General features: G+C 42.2%; 1 protein-coding gene across 2 annotated transcripts in view; it reads right to left on the reverse strand.

Annotated features, from left to right (window-relative positions):
* Positions 1-26,956, reverse strand: part of si:dkey-220o5.5 (actin filament-associated protein 1-like 2) — a 99,115-nt gene that overhangs the window by 2,538 nt on the left and 69,621 nt on the right. Inside the window, exons 5-13 of one of the 2 annotated variants that reach the window (XM_029722291.1) lie at positions 20,879-20,975; positions 20,302-20,531; positions 19,016-19,192; positions 18,392-18,484; positions 18,162-18,252; positions 6,501-6,712; positions 5,070-5,179; positions 4,687-4,807; positions 4,133-4,211 (exon numbers count right to left, since the gene is read on the reverse strand). In XM_029722291.1, the coding sequence (XP_029578151.1) occupies positions 4,133-4,211; positions 4,687-4,807; positions 5,070-5,179; positions 6,501-6,712; positions 18,162-18,252; positions 18,392-18,484; positions 19,016-19,192; positions 20,302-20,531; positions 20,879-20,975 (1,210 nt within the window). The remainder of the gene's footprint in view (positions 1-4,132; positions 4,212-4,686; positions 4,808-5,069; positions 5,180-6,500; positions 6,713-18,161; positions 18,253-18,391; positions 18,485-19,015; positions 19,193-20,301; positions 20,532-20,878; positions 20,976-26,956) is intronic. The other variant, XM_029722292.1, reaches the window with a different exon arrangement.

The following is a 26,956-nucleotide window of genomic DNA, read 5'->3' on the forward strand; positions in this document are numbered from 1 at the left end:
GGCCTGCACACTCTTTTCAGCAGTGTTCACATGTCCCATATCTTCAGCAGCCTTGTCCTAGATCTGTTTGTGCTACCATGTCAACTCCTTGTGATGTTTGGCCTGAAAGCACAAACCGATCTGGTAACAGGCTATATCTTCAGGCCTCAGCACTTCAATAACCCATAGCCTGGGGGTGTTATATGAAGTAGTCCCAGACTTTTCTACTTTAACTAAACTGCTCAAACTTAACAAAAACGGGGGGGGGGGAGTAGACCAGAGTAACCGTGTTCCCACCACTATAATTATAAAGCGTTATGCATTTGTGTCTGTGTAGTGTTTTACATTGATGCAACAGCACGCAACTGCAACATAAAACTATGGGAGGATGGAAAATTCTGTTCAGAGAATCTGTTATAACATATCATTATGTAGACACGTTTATAATGCAAGACAGATGTAGTGGAATTGTTTCACTTAAAAGTCAAAAACTTTAATGCAGGAGAATGATAATAATATCCAAAGTTACATATTCTTCCCTAATCATATTTTTTGCACAGATTTGGGGAATAAACTCCATACAAACATCTTTCATTCTCTATTTGGCTCCCGGTCTGAATAACAGATGTAGTGGCAAAGAGATTGGACAGAAATTGGTCTTAAAGTACATATTGATGTGAAATCTAGGCAAACCCTCATGTCTCTTTGCATTTGGAATGTGGAATACAATATGTGTTCGGTACCAGCTAGTAGCCGGCTACCACCAAGTACTCTACCTTGCACGTTAGAGACTGCTGCCTTATGTACATAGAGTCATTAAACACTGGTTCACTTGAATCATTTTTGCATACTGTTTTACCCACTTTATATGTAAAAACTGTATTCCAGTCAAACCTTATCCTATATAACTACTGCTATACACATTTTCTATTCAGATACCATTCACTCTAGTCCGGAAGCTAATTTCCTGCAATTATATCCATTTTGACATGGGGTTTTGTACTGTGTATTGAAATCAAATCTAATTTTATTGGTCACAATCACATGGTTAGCAGATGTTAATGCCAGTGTAGCAAAATGCTTGTGCTTCTAGTTCCGACTATGCATTAATATCTAACAAGTAATCTAACAATTTCACAACAACTACCTTATACACACAAGTGTAAAGGAATGAATAAGAATATGTACATATATATATATGGATGAGCGATGGCTGAACGGCATAGGCAAGATGCAGTAGATGGTATAGAGTACAGTATATACATATGAGATGAGTAATGTAGGGTATGTAAACATTATATAAAGTGGCATTGTTTAAATTGACTAGTGATACATTTATTACATCCAATTTTTTATTATTAAGTGGCTAGAGATTTGAGTCAGTATGTTGGCAGCAGCCACTCAATGTTAGTGATGGCTGTTTAACAGTCTGATGGCCTTTTTCAGTCTCTCGTTCCCAGCTTTGATGCACCTGTACTGACCTCGCCTTCTGGATGATAGCGGGGTGAACAGGCAGTGGCTCGGGTGGTTGTTGTCATTGATGATATTTTTGGCCTTCCTGAGACATCGGGTGGTGTAGGTGTCCTGGAGGGCAGGTAGTTTGCCCTCGGTGATGCGTTGTGCAGACCTCACTACCCTCTGGAAAGCCTTATGGTTATGGGCGGAGCAGTTGCCGTACCAGGCGGTGATACAGCCCGACAGGTTGCTCTCGATTGTGCATCTGTAAAAGTTTGAGAGTGTTTTTGGTGACAAGCCAAATTTCTTCAGCCTCCTGAGGTTGAAGAGGCGCTGTTGCGCCTTCTTCACCACGCTGTCTGTGTGGGTGGACCATTTCAGTTTGCCCGTGATATGTACACCGAGGAACTTAAAACTTTCCACCTTCTCCACTGCTGTCCCGTCAATGTGGATAGGGGGTGCTCCCTCTGCTGTTTCCTGAAGTCCACGATCATCTCCTTTGTTTTGTTGACGTTGAGTGTGAGGTTATTTTCCTGACACCACACTCCGAGGGCCCTCACCTCATCCCTGTAGGCCGTCTCGTCGTTGTTGGTAATCAAGCCTACCACTGTAGTGTCATCTGCAAACTTGATGATTGAGTTGGAGGCGTGCATGGCCACACAGTCATGGGTGAACAGGGAGTACAGGAGAGGGCTGAGAACGCACCCTTGTGGGGCCCCAGTATTGAGGATCAGCGGGGTCGAAATGTTGTTTCCTACCCTCACCACCTGGGGGCGTCCCGTCAGAAAGTCCAGGACCCAGTTGCACAGGGCGGGGTCGAAACCCAGGGTCTCGAGCTTAATGACGAGTTTGGAGGGTACTATGTTGTTAAATGTTGAGCTGTAGTCGATGAACAGCATTCTTACATAGGTATTCCTCTTGTCCAGATGGGTTAGGGCAGTGTGCAGTGTGATAGCGATTGCGTCATCTGTGGACCTATTGGGACGGTAAGCAAATTGGAGTGGGTCTAGGATGTCAGGTAGGGTGGAGGTGATATGATCCTTGACTAGTCTCTCAAAGCACTTGATGATGACGGAAGTGAGTGCTACGGGGCGGTAGTCATTTAGCTCAGTTACCTTAGCTTTCTTGGGAACAGGAACAATGGTGGCCGTTTGAAGCATGTGGGATCAGCAGACTGGGATAGGGATTGATTGAATATGTCCGTAACACACCAGCCAGCTGGTCTGCGCATGCTCTGAGGACGCAGCTAGGGATGCCGTCTGGGCTGGCAGCCTTGCGAGGGTTAACACATTTAAATGTTTTAGTCAAATACTGTATTCTCGACATTGCTCATTCTAATATTTCTGCATTGCATTTTCGTTACTGTTTATACACACCAAATATGATTTATTACTGGACACAGCTCAATCTAATATATCTACTGCTGTACATATCATTCTTAGCATATCTTGTCTAAATTCATCCGGTGTATATACGTATAGATTGCATTTGGATTTCTGTTACAGTGCTATTTGGTTTGTTAATTGGATTCGTTCTGACATTTCTTGATTTCTTGTTGTGTTTTTTAATTTGTATTTTATTATTTGTGTACTTTTACTACATTATTAGGAGCTGAGAATTTCACTGCACCCGCTATAACATCTGCTGAACTGTGTGCGTGACCAATAAATGTTTATTTGATTTGACTATAGTCTAGTGCAGGGATGGGCAACTGGCGGCCCGCCCCCCTTTTGAAGGCCCTCAGTCGAGGTCTCAACTTACTGTTGCAAGTTAGAATAGTAGAATACACAAGGTGCAATTTCAAAATTTGGTTGTGTATCATCAGTTTTTCTCTTGTTATGTCAGTCACTGATAGTCAATTAGCCTATGTCAGCAAACATTTTTTAGATTGCTAAATTAGTTTAGTGGCCAGCTACCCTTCATGATGAGTTCAGTTTTTTTGTGGCCCCCAGCCCCATCAAAGTTGCCTATCCCTGGTCTAGTGCCTGATCAATTGCAGGATATGTCCAAATGGCCAAATGCAACATCGAGAGCATCCTGACTGGTTGCATCACTGCCTGGTACGGCAATTGCTTGGCCTCTGACCGCGGGGCACTGTGCATCACCCAGTGAATCACTCCTGAACAGGTAATCAAATGGCTACCCGGACTATTTGCATTGTGTCCCCACCAACCCCCTCTCCCCCCAACCCCTCTTTTTACGTTGCTGCTACTCTCTGTTTATCATATATGCATAGTCACTTTAACTATACATTCATGTACATACTACCTCAATTGGGACGACCAACCAGTGCTCCAGCACATTGGCTAACCGGGCTATCTGCATTGTGTCCCACCCAACACCTGCCAACCCCTCTTTTACGCTACTGCTACTCTCTGTTCATCATATATGCATAGTCTCTTTAACCATATCTACATGTACATACTACCTCAATCAGCCTGACTAACCGGTGTCTGTATGTAGCCTTGCTACTGTATATAGCCTGTCTTTTTACTGTTGTTTTATTTCTTTACTTACCTTTGTTCACCTAATACCTCTTTTGCACTATTGGTGAGAGCCTGTAAGTAAGCATTTCACTGTAAGGTCTACACCTGCTGTATTCGGCGCACGTGACAAATCAACTTTGATTTGATTTGGTATGTCTGTGGTGTCTCCTACAGAGGAACATCTGAAGGGGTGAACATTGAATCTGACTTACTGTGGTTGTTAAAGATATCAGTGTTGCTGTAGTTCGATGACACTGAGTCTCCCCTGGCGACGTTATTGGAATTCTGGAACTGATGAGAGCAAAACAAAGGAAATCCGTTGAAATATCAACAGCTAACATTAGGTCCATCAAAATCACATTGGCTTCTTTTGACTGTTGCCAACTGTACAGTTTACTACAAACAGAAATGTACGCCTATGACCATCACCTGACTGTGTCCTTATTCAAGTCTGAAGGTACAAATTCTCTCTTGACCCTGGACACACAATGTTTTAGGCTAGAATTCAAACCAACAAAGAATAACAAACTGTGCACTACAATTGACTTCTAAAGGCAATTTCCCAGACATTTGTGGAGATCGCATTCATAAAATCAAGATTCAAGCATAAAGCACCTTTAAAAGTTCATTAACCTGCATTGGTTTGAATCCCAATCTCACAGAACCCAGGTGAAGAGAACAGGAGCAAAAGAGTTAAGTCAGAACATCATTTAAAAAAAAATCCATATACAACATATCACCCCCCCACCCCGAGAATGGGCTGTACCATGTGCTCCAGTATGGCCGTGTTGGAGTAGATGGGTTGTGTGCGGCCGCTTCCACTGTGCTGGTGAAAGGGGTCATCTATGTACATGTTTGAGGTTGGGAACCTTTGCTCCTTCAAACCACTGATGGTAGGGGAAAAAAAACTTTAACCAAGTAGCCCTATATAGGCATTAAAAAACATAGTTCTGGGTCCGTATGTATCAAGTGTCTCAGAATAGGAGTGCTGATTTAGGATCAGTTTAGCCTTTTAGATCACAATTAATAAGATTAAATGGACAGGGGAGAGCTGATCCTAGATCAGCGCTCCTACTCTAAGGAGCTTGATACATACTGTTTTGTAGATCCAAACCAAGGGATCTAGTGATCATCATAAACATTTATTACCTGAGGGCTCCAGCGGGCTTTGAGTCATATACAGAGTCAGCCTGATCCTGGCTTACACTCCCGTCCTGTAGGAGCTGCAACCACTGCTCTTTCTCATCTGCACAGCTGGCCTGGACAGAGACATGGACGAACACAGAAAGAGAGGGATAGAGAAAGAAGACGGAGAAGGGGAGTTTCAACAACACACAATGCTCTGTTCCAGGAATGAATTGGTCAATTTTGATCCTGCACAGCTCCCTTTTGGAGTTTTGACTTGTTTTATGTTGAATATGAACCTGTGGGAAATAACTGGATCGCTTTTGGTAGTGATCGCATAATAACAAGCTTTTCTTTTGAGTTTTTGAAGAGTGTGAAATGTCTTTCCACCATGATCTAAATTAACCACACTAGGGTAAATGAATCGGCATGTAGCCTAGCGGTTAAGAGTGTTGGGCCAATAACCGAAAGGTTGCTGGTTCGAATCCCTGAGCTGACTAGGTGAAACATCTGTTGATTTGCCCTTGAGCAAGGCACAACCCTAATTTCTCCTGTTACAACATACCCAAACCTGCCGTGCAAATTGATTTTGTCCCCCCACGCTAAGCGTGATCACAACACAACCAATTATATTAATTTGAGGACAGGTCAAAAAGAATAAAAAATGTATGGCAATTTTGCTAGCTAGCATGCAGTTGCTAGCTAATTTGTCCTATTTAATTTGTCCTGGGATATAAACGTTGAGTTGTTGTTTTACCTGAAATGCACAAGGTCCTCTACTCTGACAATTAATCCACACATAAAATGGTCAACCAAATAGTTTCTAGTCATCTCTCCTCCTTCCAGGCTTTTTCTTCTTTGGACTTTATATGGCGATTGGCATCTAACTTTCATAGTTACCACGACGACCGACCAAACTCAGTTCATCTTTCAATCACCCATGTGGGTATAACCAATGAGAAGATGGCACGTGAGTATCTGCTCCTATAAAACAATGAGGAGATGGAAGAGGCAGGACTTGCACCACGTTCAGCGTCACAAATAGAAATGACTTATATTTTAGCGCTTGGCAATGCAGACACTCGTTGGCGCGTGCGAGCAGTGTGGGTGCAATAATTGAATAACATGTATGTTTACATTTATTTTGCATGCGTGCGACGCCAGCGGTGTGGTCAGCATGTAAGTCGCTCTGGCTAAGAGCATCTGCTAAATTACTATAAAATAAATATAATAAAGTCATAGTGATCCATGAACTATTCCTGACCCCTTATTTCTGCCTAGAGTCTAGTCTGTCTATATCCTTACCATGGAGAAAGGGTGACGTTACCCATAGTCACTGATTTTTGGTCAGTTTTGCATTTCCCCAACTAATAGTTAAGGTTAAGATAGGGGGAGGGGAAGCTGATCCTTGATCATGTCTGTACCTAGGGGGAACTTCACCCCCGGAGCCCTTACCTCCAGTACTGCCACCTGGTCTCCGTGTTGGACCACAGTGATGCGGTAGGCCTGAGGTGTGTCGGGGCCCGGTCGAACCTGGGAGCCTTTCAGCTGTACCGTGTACTGAGGGCACTCTTCACAGCCCTCGTCTCGGAACATTTTCAGCACCCCGTCCTGTACTTGGCACAACAGGCTCTGCCACTGGCAGTTCATCAGCACATTCAGGAACCCTGCAGCACAAACAGGGATGGGGTCAAAGGTCACGAGAGTCTTGAGATCATGCCAGACCAGGCTATCATCTAACTATTATGGTCAAGACTGTCTGGCACTAACGCCTATGGTCAGGACTGTCTGGCACTAATGCCTAGGTTCAGGACTGTCTAGCACTAACACCTATGGTCAGGACTGTCTGGCACTAAGGCCTATGGTCAGGAGTTAGCAAGACAGCACAAACAGATCCAGCGCAGAGTACCAGACAGAGCAGGCTACCAGACAGAGGGTGGAAAAAGAACACATTGACAACAGAAATAAACTGTTTGGTGGGCAATTTCAACCTGGTCTGAAGTCAAACGCTTACACAAAGATGACAATATCATACGGTTTGTACACTTCTTTGGCCATTATGCGTTCTCTAGTCATGAAGTTCAAACCCAAATCAATGGACATTGAAAATAAGTCACCATGAAAAGGTAGCTTTGCATGTATGTGGTGTGACTTCCATCACCTTCTCTATCCCCAGTTATCTAATTATACAATCAAGGCTACAAACAAGCTGGGCAGGGCCTATGGCTGTTTCTGAAATGGCTACACATTCCTTATAGAGTCCACTACTTGTCACGCTGGAATAAAGGATTTGGAGACAGGCGCAGGAATACATAATAGGGGTTTTTAATACACCCAAAACAAACATGTATACAAAACACTGGGATGTACCCAAACAAAAGAGCGAGGGTAAACCTCATAGAATGACACGGGTCCCGTAATACACAAATGATGCAGCACAAACCTGAAACAACTCACAATACCAACAGAAATGGGAACAATAATTGACAATACAAAGGTGAACAATACAAAGGCACACTTATACAATTACTAATCAGGGAGAATGGGTACCAGGTGTGCGTAATCAAACAGTTCAGTGACACCTAGAGGGCAGTGACATAGACCTCCGGAACTAGTGCACAGAATGAGCAGCAGTACCGGGGGGATCCGTGACACTACTGTTGACCAGGGCCCATAGGGCTCTGTTCAAATGTAGTGCACTATGTAGGGAATAGGGTGTCACTTCAGACATAGCCTATTGTAATGTGTGCGCTGAGAGTGAGGGTTTTAAGGGAGTGAGTGTTTTAATAAATAAACATAACGTAATACAAAACAAGATACCACGAACAACACACAGACATGACACTGGAACAGAAACAATGATGCCTGGGGAAGAAACCAAAGGGAGTGAGATATATCGGGCAGGTAATCAAAGAAGTGATGGAGTCCAGGTGTGTGATGACGCGCAGGTGCGTGTAACGATGGTGACAGGTGTGCGCCATAACGAGCAGCCTGGTGACCTAGAAGCCGGAGAGGGAGCACACGTGACACCTATATCTAAAACCACCAAATTTGTACGCCCAAAAAACTGCAAAAAAATATATAATAATATAATTAAATATAATTAGCATCTCTTTCCTCCCCTTATGTTGGCCTGGCACAGATCATGGAGTTTGCTAACCTGTTGAGGACACCTTCAGACTCTAATGGTGCAAAAGGTAACAATCCAATTCCCCAGGAACCCACTGTTCACAATGAGCCAGTATTACACCAACAACGTGCCTGTTATGACTTAAAGCTAGACCAAACAAGGTTAACAATACCACACTATCTTCACAGCAGTGACGTGCGGTAAGGTCTGAGGCCGGGTAGGCACTTTCGGTGTTTATCGGTATGACACGATCACAAAGCTAAGCTATAAAAATAGAGTCGCACCCTCTATATATAAACTCCCAGTAAATTATTGGGTAAATCACCAACGTTTCGGGAAATCACTGTGCACAGTGATGCCGAAACATTGGTGATTTACCCAATAAATTACTGGGAGTTTATATATAGAGTATGCAACTCTTTCTTTTTATAGCTTATAGTTTATTCGCCGTTAGTCAGCCCCTCTACATCAAATTATTTTCTCTGGGTGTGCGCCAGCTCATGTTTTTTACATGATCATAAAGATAAACAAACAATCACAACCAACCATCAAACAGGAGCAAGCAGGCAGCGCAACCATTAGACACACATTCGCAGGCCCTAATAGCTTATGCCCCACGCAACTGCTATGCACGAACAGGCGACTTTCAACACCACAGACAGCGACTCAAATGCCAGCGAGTAGGCCTACCTTAAGACAGTGCTACATACACAAAATTCCTGGTAGTCAGCGCTACCATAGGCGGCTGAGCAAACGGATCCGCTGCATCAACACTTTCAAAATAAGGGTGCAAAAACATACTTTTTTACCAAAAAAGTATCATGATCCATTGGGTAATTTGACATTTTCAATAAATAGTAATGTTTTGAGCTTGTCTGTATTAAAATAGATATGTCCATTTTATAAACTCAAATAAAGAAACGTCCCTTTTTCAGGACCCTGTCTTTCAAAGGTAATTCGTAAAAATCAAAATAACTTCACAGATCTATATTGTTTCCCATGCTTGTTCAATGAACCATAAACAATTAATGACACTAACAGCTAACAGACGGTAGGCAATTAAGGTCATGAAAACATGAGTTATGAAAACTTAGGACACTAAAGAGGCCTTTCTACTGACTCTGAAAAACACCAAAAGAAAGATGCCTGCTCATCTGCGTGAACGTGCCTTAGGCATGCTGCAAGGAGGCATGAGGACTGCAGATGTGGCCAGGGCAATAAATTGCAATGTTCATACTGTGAGACGCCTAAGACAGCACTACAGGGAGACATTGGTACATCCGAACATCACACCTGCGGGACAGGTACAGGATGGCAACAACAACTGCCCGAGTTACACCAGGAACGCACAATCCCTCCATCAGTGCTCAGACTGTCCGCAATAGGCTGAGAGAGGCTGGACTGAGGGCTTGTATGCCTGTTGTAAGGCAGGTCCTCACCAGACATCACGGCAACAACAATGTCACCTGTGGGCACAAACCCACCGTCGCTGGACCAGACAGGACTGGAAAAAAGTGCTCTTCACTGACGAGTCGCGGTTTTGTCTCACCAGAGGTGATGGTCGGATTTGAGTTTATCGTCAAAGGAATGTGCGTCACACCAAGGCCTGTACTCTGGAACGGGATCAATTTGGAAGTGGAGGGTCCATCATGGTCTGGGGCGGTGTGTCACAGCATCATCGGACTGAGCTTGTTATCATTGCAGGCAATCTCAACACTGTGCATTACAGGGAAGACATCCTCCTCCCTTATGTAGTTCATCCTGACATGACCTTCCAGCATGACAATGCCACCAGCCATACTGCTCATTCTGTGCGTGATTTCCTGCAAGACAGGAATGTCAGTGTTCTGCCATGGCCAGCAAAGAGCCCGGATCTCAATCCCATTGAGCACGTCTGGGACCTGTTGGAACGGAGGTTGAGGGCTAGGGCCATTCCCCTCAGAAATGTCCGGGAACTTGCAGGTGCCTTGGTGGAAGAGTGGGGTAACATCTCACAGCAAGAACTGGCAAATCTGGTGCAGTCCATGAGGAGGAGATGCACTGAGGGGGATGTCACATATAATTTGAGCTGCGTGCACTACGAGAACATGTTTTAATTTCACTTTACCTTTCAAAACCATGGCTTAATACTACATGATTCAATCTGTGAATTTGTCTTCTCCCCAAGCTGTTTTAATTCCATTTTGCATTTTTGCCATATATTTTTCCAACATCAATCGGATAAATCACTTACAAAAAGTAACAGTCCTGGCTGAGCCCCATATGCAAGCACAGCCATGGCCACTTTTTTATTTTACTTAACTAGGCAAGTCAGTTAAGAACAAATTGTTATTTATAATGACAGCCTAGGAATAGGGAGTTAACTGTTCAGGGGCAGAGCAGATTTTTACCTTGTCAGCTCTGGGATTTGATCTCGCAACCTTTCGGTTACTCTAACCACTAGGCTACCTGCTGCCCCACTTCTGTCACACCCTGATCTGTTTCACCTGTCTTTGTGATTGTCTCTTCCCCCCTCCAGGTGTCGCACATCTTCCCCATTATCACGTGTATTTATACCTGTGTTTTCTGTTTGTCTGTTGCCAGTTCATTTTGTTTGTCAAATCTACCAGCATTTGTTTCCCTGCTCCTGCCTGTTTTTCTGCTCATGTTTTCTAGTACTTCATAGTTTTGACCGTTCTGCCTGCCCTGACCCTGAGACTGCCTGCCGTTCTGGACACTTTATACCTTCTCTGGATTATTGACTCCTGCCAGCCTTGAGCTGTTGTTTGCTTGCTCCTATTAGGAATAAACTTTTGTGTCTCTCGCATCTGGGTCATACCTCAAACGTGATAACTTCGTAGTTACAATGTAGCTAAGCTGTGTCTGTATGCCTATACTCAAAATTAAAAAGCACAGGATATTTGTACCTTGATAAAACAGCTCTGCTTAGTAATTAATATTGTCCAAATAAGCTATTTCTACCCTTGTTGCATCACATATGTATGCTGCTGAGACAAGTTGTAAAAATGTTCAAACATGTCAGAGGTAGGGATGGGCATGAATCTCAACAGATGTCAAAACTCGATCTTTAACCAGAGATCATAAACATTTCTGGTGAATTGTGCTTAGAACAAAAATTGACATTTTGTCTTGAAGACAACGTAAATTTGCTTTGACTCTAGTGTTCCATAGGCCTGTATTTGCCAGACATAAGAATGAAACCAAGCCAAGCATCACGCAGTTCTTTTTCCTAAATTCCCTTTCACCTCTGTCTCACTCAATTGGGTTCTGACTGCTCCCTCTACAAAAGCGTCCTGAGTGTGCACACAAGCTCCCATTAGGCCTACAGAAATACATGTCTAACTGATGGGCTACACAAGCTACCCGTGTGGCTCAGTTGGTAGAGCATGGTGTTTGCAACGCCAGGGTTGTGGGTTTGATTCCCACGGGGGACCAGTACGGAGAAAAAACTATAAGTTGCTCTGGATAAGAGTGTCTGCTAAATGACTAAAATGTAACATTCCTTGCCAAATGATGACAGTTTTATCACATTCAAAATGTGTTCCAACAACAAGCTGCAGTTTTGGAATAATTGTGTGTCGTCTATTTTCCGCTTAGGCTACTTTGCTACTCAGAATCATTAAGCCTAGGCCTACTCACCAAACAGATGTGGTGGCTGTAATATATCCCCATGCAGTGTTCAATGTGGAATTGCCCATTTAGAAAAGAACAGGAAGAATAAACTGTACCGAATATGTGTGTATTAAAAAGAAGACAGATTTTTGATTGTCACCCTGACATTTTTTTATTCAACTCATCAAATTGTGTCCCGTTTCAAATGATCACTCTGAGAATAACTGTTCCAGGCATGAGATGCGCATCACTTCGCATTGCCAACTTTTACAATTTGGAAAAATATTCTGTTCTATTTTATTTTGTTGCATTATATCATTTTTTTTTACTATAAAATAGTTGTGTCTTGACTGTGATAAGGGCTCGGGAAATAAGAGTCTTGTCTGCTAAAGCAAGTGCCACTACTGAGGTTTCTGCCTTTTTGAAGATTGTGTTCCACGATATAATATAACCAGTTTATATTACGGTTTCAATAAATCAATCTTAAATGGCACTTGTTTTTCTATTGACCGAATATACACTGCACAAAAATATGAACTCAACATGTAAAGTGTTGGTCCCATGTTTCATGAGCTGAAATAAAAGATCGCAGAAATGTTCCATATGCACAAAAATATTATTTCTCTAAAATGTTGTGCACAAATGTCACGCTTGTCGTCTTCGTCTTCTGCCGATAATGCGAAATCGTCATCGGAAAAGGTAGACCAATACGCAGCAGGTACGTGTATGCTCATCTTGATTTTTATTAACTACAAAAATGAACATACAAAATAACAAAACGAAACAAACGAACAACTACAAACAGTCTGGTAAAGCATACGGCTTACACACAGAACAATCACCCACAAATAACAACCACAAACACACCCTAATATATGGGACTCTCAATCAAAGGCAGATAGACAACACCTGCCTTCAACTGAGAGTCCCAACCCCAATCAACACAACATAGAAACACACTCACCAGACTAGACATAGAAATACATAAACATAGACTATAAACCAAAACCCCGGAAATACTAAATCAAACACCCTTTAATCAAACACACCACCCTGAACCACATAAAACAAATACCCCCTGCCACGCCCTGACCAAACTACAAAACAATTAACCTTATATACTGGCCAGGACGTGACAACAAATGTGTTTACATCCCTATTAGTGAACATTTCTCCTTTGCCAAAATAATCCATCCACCTGACAGGTGTGGCATATCAAGAAGCTAAAAATGGGGACAGTTCCCATTTTTGGTGGCCTGTTCCGGCTGGAGCTGTCCCCGGAAATGTCCCCGTTTTTAACTGTGTGTTAAAAACAGACCGCAAAGGGAAATAATATTTTACGTGGCAAGAAAGACCAGGCAGCAGAGCCTACCGGTTGACATCTCAATCGTGTTGTGCTTGTTTTGCTCGCTATAGCAGCTTCATTCACTCTTCTTCTTCTACTAACTACTTGCTCGTGCTAGTTTTAGAGAAAGCTGCTGTGGAAAACTCAGCCAGAAGCTAGCAAGTGTCAAGTGAAACCACAACATCACCACAAATGTATTTTCAAGCCAGGTAAGTTACAATCGTTTGAGATACTAGCTACAGTAGTGATGTTATAATGTCACAATTTATTATATAGATAGATGATCTGTTCCATAAGGTTTTAAATAGGCTATGCTAGCTAACGTTAGCTATGTAAACTAGGTTAGCTAGCTAGGTTAGCTTGCTACTGTTATGGTAGCTAGGTTATAAAACGTTCACATGTAAACATGAAGTGGACGGGCTATTTTGAAAATATGATTATATTAAATGAATGCACAATTAATTATGAGAATATTTATTTGTAGATTACAATTTTAATAGTGTGAATATGTATTTTGAGATTTTCATGGATAACATCGGCATAATGTTTTCTGTTAGTGAGTGGAAAGGAAGGAGAGGATGAAGACTGGATAGGAAGAACTGTGAAGGAGATATTTTCATTTTTATTTATATTAATTTTAATTTATCCTTTATTTAACTAGGCAAGTCAGATAGAGGAGGAAATGTAAAGATATGATTACAGAGCCTGCCAATTTATTATTCCAAACAATGTTTTTGAGAGAAAATACAAAAATGAGGCAACCAATGGGAATCTGTTAACCAAAGTATTTTGTCTAATAGTGTACTATTTATTATTAAAGATTGGAGAGGAAGGAGAAGATAGTGAAAAGGAAAAATTAAGGGAGTAAAAAGAGTGAAGCGAGGAGAGTGCAGAAGAGTAAGAGTTAAGAGAAAAAGTTAAGAGTGACTCAAGGAGTGACTCAAGGAGAGTGACTCAAGGAGAGTGACTCAAGGGGAGTGACTCAAGGGGAGTGACTCAAGGGGAGTGACTCAAGGGGAGTGACTCAAGGGGAGTGACTCAAGGGGAGTGACTCAAGGGGAGTGACTCAAGGGGAGTAAAGAAGAGCAGACAGAGGAGGTACAATGGCTCTTTCCAAGAAACAGAAATTACATTTTACTGGCAACATGATGAGAGAATTTCCATTTATACACTCAGGTCAAGACGATAGTATGGTTCACTGCACCCTTTGTAATTCCTCTTTTTCAATTGGCAGCGGGGGAGGAACGACAGTGGTAGAACATCAACAGACGAAAAAGCATAAAGCCTCTCTGATTGCTCATGTTGGTATGCCCTCTGTCACCACATTCTTCAAGGTAGAGCCTTCCCAAGAAGAATATGATTTAGCTGTGCAGGAGGGTGTCTTTGCATACCACACTATGCGACACAATCATAGTTACAGATCTATGGACAGCACAGCAAAACTGACACGGAAGCTTTATGAGCCAAAGTCTACATGTGCTAGGACAAAATGTGACGCCATAGTGAGTAACGTGTTAGCACCATGGGCAACTACTTTGGTAACACAGGACCTAGACCAGGTTGAATGTGTGTCCCTGTCCATTGATGCGTCCAATCATGGACATGTAAAACTGCTGCCAATAGTAGTCAGATATTGTAAGATATATGATGGAAGCATATCTGTGGAAACAAAACTGCTTGATTCTGTTGAATTGAAAGGAGAAACAGCAGAGGAAATTGCAGCTGAGGTCCTGGTGGTCATCCAAAATGTTTACCTGGAAAACAAAGTCGTGGCATTCTCTGCCGACAACACAAATACCAACTTTGGAGGACTGAATAGGCTGGGGAGGGTCAATGTCCATACCAAAGTTAAAAATGCTCTGCAGCGGGAGGTGATTGGCTTAGGTTGTCCTGCCCACACCATTCATAACACGGCCAGAACAGCTTTGGATATGATTCCCCTTGATGTTGAGTACCTGCTCACAAAGATATTTGGATATTTTAATATTTTCACCGTCAGAGTAGAAAGACCGAAGAGCTTTTATGAGTTTGTTGGCCAGGAGTACCATAACATTTTAGGACACAGCAATGTTCGCTGGCTGTCCATGCTCCCTGCTCTAGAAAGAGTGCTGAAAATGTACGTGTCATTGAAATCTTTTTTTCTTTCTGAAGACAAAAGCCTTGTTGTCCAGCGAACAATGTTCGAAGATCCACTGACTGAACTTTGGCTGGCCTTTGTCCATGGAAACCTGACCGTATTCAGTGACACGATCAAGATGCTTGAAGGCCAGGACCGCTGTGCTGTGGAGTCAGCTGCAATTCTGGGAAATGTTGAGGCAAAATTTACTGCAAGACGTGATGACAACTTCATTCCAGTTTTGGTCAGAGGACTTCTGAAAGAGCTAGAGGAAAATGGAGCAATGTCTAAAGAGAGCTTTCTCAAAACATCCCAAAGCACACAGATAATCTAAAAGATTTACATTGTCTCCTTTAAAAAGGCAACCTCAGTGTGAAGAGATCCAGAAGGCAGTAGCCACACTGCAGAAAAAATGCTCCAATGTGACCATCAATGACGATGCATTGTTTGATGAGGTTACTGGCCTGCAAGAGTTCCTAAAGGGGTGATCGCTTGAAGAATGGAAAACATCTGAGACACCGCTTAGTCAGAGATGGAGCACGGTGGTTACCCACTTCAAAGAGAATGACATCCCACACACTAACCTGGTTAGATTAGCGTCTGTTGTCATGTGCTTACCTGGAAGTAATGCACCAGTCGAGAGTGTGTTCTCCCAAATGAATGATATATGGACAGCAGCAAGAAATAGGTTCACTGTTCCTTCCATCAAGGCCATGCTTATTGTGAAGGAAAACTTCAACCTCCCCTGCCAGGAGTTCAAGGAGAAGCTGGTTAAGACAGAGCAATCCTGAAGAAAATACATTCTTCTGAGAAATATACAGATTAGGTTGGTATAAGTATATTATATAGTTACCAATCTCATCATCATCTTATTTCTTTATTATTTTGTAAAGTATTTCACATATACTATTGTTTCTGTTTTTTCAATTTTGCTCATGTTCTCTTCTGCTCTTATTCTTCCCAGACTACCAGGACCATTGAATGGCTGTTCAGATCGGTCAGTTCTGTCTTGTCTGTAGTGTTTCTGTAATATAGTTGTTTTCTCTGTCTATCACAGTGTGCCTGTTAAGACTAAATACATGAAACCGGAATTGTCCCCCATTTTTATTTCATAGATAATAACATTGGATATTTGAATGATATATTGACCGCCAAACTGGAAACGTCCCCGGTTTTAATTCCAGAAACCTGGTCACCTTATTGTTGAATGCTATGGGTAAGTTGTTCAAGTCGCAGTAACCGGCTTTTGTCCACCGCTTTTACTGATGGAGAACAGCAGGCAGGGGAAGCAGTAGAGTCGGCTGCTAGCAGCGAAGCCACAGAGCCAGTTTATCTGGTGATACCACTCAGATTGAAATTATCGTGTATCTTCTGTCCCTTTCTTTGATGTAGGTCAGGTGTTGATCTTCCATCTCTTATCACACTCTGTTTCGCTAGAAAAGACAACTTTGAAAACTGTTTCAGATGCAATATGTTATCCATCCTGTTCAGCTTACAGTACCATAGCTATCAGCAAAAGTAACGTAACCGTCAAAAGGCAGCAGATGACTTGTGATGTCCATAGGCAGGAGCGAGCTCTGCCTATCCTCCTGCCTGTCCTCCTGCCTATCCCATTACGTTGTTCACACCAACACGCATGCATGCAATATGCATGTATTATTTGAGTGCAATGAAAATTAATGAGACATATTGACACATGAAAAGGAAGCGAAGCTCTCTGCCTGCCTTTAAGCGTCCGTTAGTTGTCAGTATAAGGTAGACACACATGCGCAAGTCATGTCAATGCCTTGCATTGAGTTTGAAGGGCTGGAGAAAGGCACACAGCAAGGCTGCCTTTCCCTGGCCTCCTTCCACATTCTGTACCAGATCTCCGCAAATTTGGGAAGTACTGTACACAACATGCAACGATTTCAACGATTTTAATGAGTTATAGTCAATTGAAATAAATAAATTAGGTCCTAATCTATGGATTTCACATGACTGAGCAGGGGCACAGCCATGGGTTGGCCTGGGAGGGCATAGGCCCATTCATTTGGGAGACAGGCCCACCCACTGGGGAGCCAGGCCCAGCCAATCAGAATGAGTTTTTCCCCACAAAAAGGGCTTTATTACAGACAGAAATACTCATCAGTTTCATCAGCCGTCTGGGTGGCTGGTCTCAGACGATCCCGCAGGTAAAGCCGGATGTGGAGGTCCTGGGCTGGCGTGCTTACACTTGGTCCGCGGTTGTGAGGCCGGTTGGACGTACTGCAAAATTCTCTAAAACAATGTTGGAGGCGGCTTATGGTAGAGAAGTTAACATTCAATTCTCTGGCAACAGTTCTGGTGGACATTCCTGCAGTCAGCATGCCAACTGCACACTCCCGCAAAACTTCAGACATCTGTGGCATTGTGTTGTGTGATAAAACTGCACATTTTAGAGTGGCCATTTATTGTCCCCCAACACAAGGTGCAACTGTGTAATGATCGTGCTGTTTAATAATCTTCTTGATATGCTACACATGTCAGGTGGATGTATTATCTTGGCAAAGGAGAAATATTTGTGCACAAAATTTGAGAGAAATAAGCTTTTTGTGCATATGGAACATTTCTATGATCTTTTATTTCAGTTCGTGAAACATGGGACTAACACTTTATATGATACGTTTATAATTGTGTTCAGTATAGTTCAGAAATCGATATTATCATGCAGAAAAAACATTCAATTATTATTGATAAAATGTATATTTACTTACTTTCATTACAGTTATTTTTTTCATTCATTTTCACATTTATTACTGAACGCACTTCACTGCTTCACGGAGTCCTCAGTGACTCGTTCAGTCCCTACGAAGCAACTTAAGATGGAGCTATTGATAGTCTTTGAAACAGAGCAGCATTTGTTAATGTTGACAAACGGGGGAATAGGCTTACCTTTATCCTTCATTTCCACACTGCTGGGAGCAGAGGGCAGCGCCGACATTTTCTCTTCATCCGAGTCTGAAGTGTGAATGACTGTGCTTGACTGCGAGGGAAACAACACATGAAAGGGCAGCATTGAGAGAAAATCTGAGCCACCTTATTCAGTCAAATTGAGTTAATTGAATGTTAATGTTAACTAGGGGCAGGCGTAGCTTTAATTCTTATAGTGGCAGAAGACTTACCCTGCAAGAGTCCAGTCTGTCACACTTGAGTAACAAGGGGAACCTTTGGGACTCTGGCTCATAGTAGGAGGAGCCCTTCACCTCCTCAATGATCTAGGGGACCAGTCGGACAACCAGTAAGAATTGAAAACACATCACACACAACATTTTTTGGTGCAGTTTCCTAAACACAGATTAAGTCTCGTCCTGGGCTAAAAAGATTCATCTTTCTTTTTAGTCGAGGACTATGCTTAATCTGTGTCCGGGAAACCGCCCCATAACACCTACAGTCATACCCCATATCTCCCAATCCTACTGTCCATTTCTCCTATCCTGATAATAACCTGTTAACAACCGCCATTTATCTCAGATAGGCTAGGCATGCCTGTTTGGACAATCATGGGCATTACACATCTAAAAAGGCATTTCCTCTTACCCCTCCCTTTGCTCTCTTTCAGTCAATTGCTGTGTCAAACCGTGAGACTATAGTTGCCATGTCTGAGCCAGAACGGCCCATAGGGCAGGAGCCTATCTCCTGTTTCTATAGTGTGAGGCAATTTGATGTACAAGTACACCCCATGGACAGGACGCTAGTCTATCGCAGTCCTCTGTGGGACTATGCTGTAATGACAAACACCTCCAAACCTTCCTCCATTCTTCCGCCTGCTGGCAGCTCTGGAAGCCCATCACCACTGTATCGGAACCAGCCACAACCTTGAGCTCGTGCTGCATCTTCTTGTTGTGCTTGGACTTGTAAACCACCTGGCAGCCCCGCAGGTTGAGCTCCAGCAGCGGGTAGAGGTCCTTGGCACATTTGTAGCACTGTGATTCAAAATAGGAAAAGGACATCTGAGCTTGTTGCAGGTGTGTGGGAGTAATTCGATGATATCTTCAAAGAAAAGGAAAACCCACACAACGCTCTTGCCAGTATCACTTTGTCTAACATTTTACTAATTTAGCAGCCACTCTTATCCAGAGTGACTTACAGGCACAATTAGGGTTAAGTGCCTTGCTCAAGGGAACTTCGACAGGTTTTTCACCTCAGCAACATTTTGGTTACTGACCCAACACCCTTAAGCACTAGGCTACCTGCCCCTCCACTTGTAGCACTAGAAGCAACTTGAAACAGGCAAATAGGATGAACAATTTATGGGCTATTCTGTAAATAAAAAGCATGAGCTGGCGCACATCCAGAGAAAATGATTTAGCGTAGAGGTGCTGACTAACGGTGAATAAACTGTAAGCTATAAATTATTGGTTAAAAAAACACCAACATTACAGCATCACTGTGCCTTTTTCAGGGTAATGTCATGAATGCTTGAACCAAGTTATGTTATGTTGCAATTAGTGCAACCAATGACAATAGTGAGGGATGTGTCGTAATTGCTAGGTTGATCAGAATAAATTGAGCGAAACTGTTAAGACAACAGCCCACAGCATACTGAATATATTATGCCATTGTTATCATTAGTATTTGCATAACTTCAGCATCAACATGCATCAACATTCATTGTTTCATTTCATTTCACCTATATATTTAAATATTTCCGATTTCATTTAATGTTTTTGTTACAGTTAATCTTTTGGTTCAACCATAATGCATAATAAGCATCATCAAAAGGGGGAACATACGCTGTAGAAAGAATACATTAATTTACAAGACCTGTTTACAGAAAATACAATTGGTCATAAGAAGGGCCTGAAATTAAAGTCAATGTTCAGACCACTAGGGGTCAATGTTTTTTATTCTGTGAATACTACATAAAACAGAGCTATACAAACCCTTCCTTCCTTTATATAACAGACATTTCAAGGTTAATGCCTTTTTTTACGGCTATAGTAAGCTACATGGATGAAACATGTTCGAAACACGTTTGTCGACACCTTGCTGATGATCGTACAGTGTGTTTTGTCCTTAGGAATGTGCTTACCAACAGCAGATTGTTGCGGATGAGAAAGAGTTGTTTGGTCCATTGGCCCAGCCATTTCTTCCTCCACAGGTAGCCACAGATGCGTGACTCAGAAGTGGGCCGCAGACAGGTCTGGGAGGCACTCCACTGGATGTAGTGGGCCCGGTCCTTCACAAACTCCTCATCTTCCTCACCGTATGACTCGTAGTGACTGCTGTCTGAGTCACCTTTGTCTGGAGAAAACACAGACGCTCACGCGAGCACACATGTACACACAGAGGATGCATTTAAGTATTTATTTTTTTGACAAACCTGTTTGACGCCACTTTTCAGAATGTGGTAAAAAGAGATACGCTGGGTTTTTATGTAGATTAAAATCCACAGTACACAACTGTGGAAGTTTGAAGGTTTGAGGATGAAAAATAGCACAAATACATGTATAACACATGAATGGAACTTTCTAATGTAATTCTTTGACTGTAGAAACGGCACAAGGTTACATCTATCCCATTGTGAAAGTAACCCAAGTTGCTGGCAATGGCTCTTGACAGAGAGAGAGAGAGAGAGACTGCTGTATCTAATGACTTGTTGAGCATACCTGTGGAGGGATTGTCTGGAACAAAAGGCTCAGCCTCCTCATAGCAGTCCTCCTCTAAACCTTCTGGAGGTTGGGGGGGTACCGCCGTCTCCTGGCTCTGAGGTAGGAAAACAACAAGTGGTAATGACAGGGAGCCTTCATGACTCACAGGACTGTAGTAGGGCAGTGAGACATGACCTGATCAATGGTTATGTCCCAAATGGCACCCTATTCCCTATATAGTGCACTACTTTGGACCAGGGCCCATGGTATTGCACTATGTAGGGAATAGGGTGCCATTTGAGACACAGACAAGATCTATCTATGCTTCAAAGCCTTCACACTAGGGCTGTTGATTGGTCTACATGTTTAAATGTGTATTTTTCCATATATGTTTGAATAAAATCAACTATATGTAGGTTACTTTGCCTGATGCTTTTAGCACTGCACTTAAAAATCAAGACACACAAATGAATAAAGAGGGAGCCAGAGATTAATATATCCTAACCAGAAGAAAAATATCTGTTCCCGACCCTCCTCCCGCTGCCTGCTGCTGCTAGCCTTCACAGATTCTGCCATTAAGCTCCTGAAGTTGCCAGTAATAGGCTACACCAGCAGTCTGCAACCTTTTCCATTTGGAGTGCCAAGTTATGGTACCATTTCTACTAATCTGCGTGCCAGTTATGATTTTCATATGCACATTTTTGTGGAACAGTTTCATTTAATTTATAACAAAGTCTTCATATCTCAAAATCAATATCATGTGGTTAAATACAAATTCAATCTAAATGAAAATGATACAAATCTAAAAGTAACTTATTTTGCCATTGCCAATATGTAAAAATAGTCTACATAAAGCCAAAAAATAAAAACATTGCAGCCAGCAGGTAGAAAATATCCAGATAAAAATAAATATCTTATAAATTACATTGGCTATGCATAGCCTGTCTGCAAGAAACTTGAAATATTGTATCAACTGGGTCTGGCCTGCTAGCAAACTTGCAACATTGTATAAACTATTCTGGGCCTTTAGTTCTTGTGCCAGTGAGCTCCGGACAGACAGACACAGCTGTATGCTATTTACGCAAGGATAAAAAATAAATCAGGTGACCTTTTTTATGACATTTCCAATGGATCAGAGCATTACATTTTTTCACCTTTCATGCTGAGTGGTTATTGAAAGGGAGAGAGATGGATTTTTTTTTCTCAAATAGGCTACATTGAGGAACTATTGTCATTCTCAATGAATCTAAAAACAGACTTTGTTTACTTGCTTTTTGAGGCGAAGAAAACATTACTTTGAGAAGCTAAATTAAGACAATCAGAAATAGTATCAGATTCCCAAATGGGCACATTTATAAGCCTACATTTGCGCACAGGCCAGGTAGCCTAGACCTAGTTCTATGTGTAATCAGGAGCATGTCCTTACTCAAGATTGACAGCCAAACAAAAGACAATGAATAAATTGACAACTCGTAAATGGAATGAAATAAACCAAAACTTTTTCCTCACAAGTGTATCATAGGTTGTGCGCTCTACAAACATGTCCAGTCCTACAATGACAACGGTAAGACTGTGTCGTGACTTTACTTTCATTAGTCTGATGACTGTTATTTATCAAATCAACTAACTATGTTTAATTGTTACCCGATTAAATTAATCATGTAACAATTAACTCATTAGGAATTTGGGGCACCACGAGGGCGGTTGTTTAAAAAGTTACCTATCATATCCATAAAACAGTCAATGTATTAATTCATAACCTCTTATCATATCATTCTGAACAGTCATAACCTTCTTGGATCTGCAAAAACCCCAGCCTTACCTATGATTCAGTACTACACAAATTGGTTTCATTATTTATTTACTAGATAACTAAATAATAACACAGAATAAACATACACACTTAATACATGAGAAAAGGTCCCTAGTGGACTGACACAACATAAGGCGGCTTGTTACAGAGAAAATTAAGAGGGGGGGACACTTATCGGAAAATAGACTCTTATCGATGATACATTTTGAAACTACTTTGTACACGACCGCTGCCAGGTTTGAGTAAGAAATCATGAATGTATTTACGTGTGAATGCTGTTCGCCGTTTATCTTACTGTTGTTCGCTCTGGAAGATGCTCCTTGGAAGTGGTTAGCCATCCGTGTTGACGGTTCCAATTGGTGATGAGATTAGGAGAATACGGTGATTTGAGAAGAGTAGTAGGATAGTTTGAAGAGTTTTCTCAATATTTGACTTAGGACAGCTAATCAGCCGTACCAGTGATTGTCCGAGAGGGGAGTTTTCTCCTCTCATCACCTCGTGTTGATAGTCAGAGTTTGAACCACTTTACACGTGCAGCTGCAACATGGCAATGTTCTGGTCTAGTCTGGGAGTTGAGTTTATTTTCTTCACCTCGTGTAGAGGTTCCAAGTTCCAACCATTTCCAACATGTAGCAACCAGTCTACGCTTTTCTGGTCAAATGTTAATTTCAATACCAATTGTTTTATGCACTCTCTCGAAATGGGCGGTTCCGTCAGGCTGACATGCTCGTTGAACTCACTCGGGGAGTGGCAACTTACTGTGCACAGTTTATAGAAGACATATTCTCTTATGGCTCCTAAAATCACATTCGTAAAGTAACAAAAATACTTTCATCATTTGTCATATTTCATATACAACGTTAAGGATGGAAACTTGACAGATAAAGGGGATATACTTTCCAAGTTACAGTATTTCCTTTATAACCTTTTTAATGACATCACAAAATAAAAACCAATATGACATTAGTTTTCTAGAGATCATCTCTGACCATTCCCCATGTTCTTATGTTAGAAGACCTCTCTGGATCTTCTCTCCTTTAATTTAGGACAGGGTGTGAGCTGTCAAAACCGGCCCAGTTCCCTCCTCCCCTCTTCTGTGGGTGAGAGAAGGTCTGGTTACTGTCATCCATTGCCAAGCTGATCTGACCCATTCTGATCCTCACAGGACAATCATGACAACTGTAATAATAATAAATTCAATGCATTAAAAAATTACCGTAACCAAACAAACATTGTAGATGAGAAATGATGGTAATTATCGATAAATGTACAACTGGTGATACTGGTATGCCATCCCCGCGGACTCCGCAATGGATTAGTCCACTCAGACAGGCGTGAATCAGACAGGTGTCTTTTGTGCCATATTTTTTTAAATATATATTTGCCACTGCTTGACTAAAAATCTTGGTGGGCCAACAGCCTATCAACCAAACAATCGACCAGTCGACTAAATGGGGTCAGCCCTACTTCGCACACTAATAGAATACATACAAGTAATAGCCATAATAAAGGAAACACGTGAGTTGTTTGAGCTGTTATGGTGTGGGGTGTATTTTCCTGGCATGGTTTAGGTCCACTCAACCCCTTACAACCCGTGTAGACTATACAGCGGTAACTCGCCGCGTGCCACTTCGGCCACCCAGGGTGGTTCACTTGTGGGATGCTGACAGCATATAGCAGAACATTCGGTTGTGCATCAAGAATTGATCAGAGCAAGTTTGTATGAAGATCTGGTTATTAAAATGGGTCAATACACTGAACAAAAATATAAATGCAACATTGACAGTTATGTGAAATCCATAGATTGGGGCCGAGTGAATTTCATTTCAATTGACTGATTTCCATATTTGAACTGTAACTCAGAAAAAGATTTGAAATTGATGCATGTTGCATTTATATTTTTGTTCAGTATAGTTTAATCCATCTGCATTTCATGAATTTATTCACAGGTAAATGCTAATTGAAGCTCTTTTTAAATTATTAATACAATTCAAGTTTAAAATCAGAACATGTATTTAGTTCTTTATTTGCATGTGATAGCCACATTTTTTAAAATACAACATTATTGACACCTTGACACTGAAATGTTCCTGCTAATATTTATATTCTTGGAGGGAAAATAATTGCCTATAAATATTGATTTCATTCACATATCTCCATTCCCATCAAGATTTGGAAACTGAGGAATCTCCTGGCTATTGTGGCGATTTATCAATTGTGGAACCTACAGCGATGGCGCTCCATGTGGGTTCAACCCATCCTGATATCCCGTAGCCGGTATGGAGAATACCCTCATCTGGTGCAGCAGCTGCGGTTTGACGATGTGTTGTTCCAGGGCTATTTCAGGCTTGATAAAGCCCAGTTTGATGACCTGCTGTCCAGGATGGGACCTCGCAATGCAGGCACAGACACGACATTTGCAAGAGCAGACACAACAATGGTGAGCTGAACATCGCCATTTGTCTGAGGTAAATATTGTCAATCAATTCTAGAATCCTGACATGTAATTATCAATTGATAAATATATAATGAGTGAGACAATAGCCTCTATGAATAGTTCAGAACAATAACAAAAAGCATTGTAAAGCAAAATGTTTCATAGCCTACATTGAACACATTCTTTATGGGCATTACAGTGCATTCGGAAAGTATTCAGACCCCTTGACTTTTTTCACATTTTCTTATGTCACATCCTTGTTCTAAAATGGATTTAAATAAAAACATGTCCTCATTAATTTACACACAATACCCCATAATGACAAAGCGAAAACAGGTTTTTAGATTTTTTTGCAAATGAGAAACAGAAATACCTTATTTACATAATTATTCAGACCCTTTACTATGAGACTTTTCAGCGGCAGGGACTGGGAGACGAGTCAGGATCGGGGTAAAGATGAACGGAGCAAAGTACAGAGATCCTTGATGAAAACCTGCTCCCCTTGAGTGCTCAGGACATCAGACTGGGGCAAAGTTTCACCTTTCAACAGGGAACAACCCTAAGCACACAGCCAAGACAATGCAGGAGTGGCTTTGGGACAAGTCTCTGAATATCCTTGAGTGTCCCAGCCAGAGCCCGTACTTTAACCCGATCAAACATCTCTGGAGAGACCTGAAAATAGCTGTGCAGCGACGTTCCCCATCCAACCTGACAGAGCTTGAGAAGACCGCCAGAGAAGAATGGGAGAAACTCCCCAAATACAGGTGTGCCAAGCCTGTAGCGTCATACCCAAGAAGAAGACTCGAGGCTGTAATCGCTGCCAAAGGTGCTTCAACAAACATTCGCACTGAGCTCAAGGGTAGAGCTACCACTTTCAAGGAGCGGGACTCTAACCCAGAAGCTTATAAGAAATCTGGCTATGCCCTCCGATGAACCATCAAACAGGCAAAGCGTCAATACAGGACCAAGATCGAATCCTACTACACCGGCTCAGACGCTCGTCAGATGTGGCAGGGCTTGCAAACCATTACAGACTACAAAGGGATGCACAGCCGCGAGCTGCCCAGTGACACAAGCCTATCAGACGAGCTAAATTACTTCTATGCTCGCTTCGAGGCAAATAACGCTGAAACATGCATGAGAGCATCGGCTGTTTTGGATGACTGTGTGATCACGCTCTCCATAGCCGATGTGAGTAAGACCTTTAAACAGGTCAACATTCACAAGGCCGAAGGGCCAGACAGATTACCAGGATGTGTACTCCAAGCATGCGCTACCCAACTGGCACTGACATTTTCAACCTCTCCCTGTCTGAGTCTGTAATAACAACATGTTTCAAGCAGACCACCATAGTCCATGTGCCCAAGAACACTAAGGTAACCTGCCTAAATGACGACCGACCTGTAGTACTCACGTCTGTAGCCATGAAGTGCTTTGAAAGGCTGGTCATGGCCCACATCAACACCATTATCCCAGAAACCCTAGACCCACTCCAAGTTGCATACCGACCCAACAGATCCACAGATGAAGCAATCTCTATTGCTCCCCACACTTCCCTTTCACACCTGGACAAAAGGAACACCTATGTGAGAATGCTATTAATTGACTACAGCTCAGTGTTCAACATCATAGTGCCCTCAAAGCTCATCACTAAGCTAAGGACCCTGTGACTAAACACCTCCCTCTGCAACTGGATCCTGGACTTCCTGACGGGCCGCCCCCAGGTAGTAAGGGTAGGTAACAACACATCCGCCATGCAGATTCTCAACATGGGGGCCCCTCAGGGGTGCGTGCTCAGTCCCCTCCTGTATTCCCTGTTCACTCATGACTGGATGGCCAGGCACAA

This window comes from Salmo trutta, chromosome 29 (genome assembly GCF_901001165.1).
Source record: "Salmo trutta chromosome 29, fSalTru1.1, whole genome shotgun sequence".
Taxonomy (NCBI): domain Eukaryota; kingdom Metazoa; phylum Chordata; class Actinopteri; order Salmoniformes; family Salmonidae; genus Salmo; species Salmo trutta.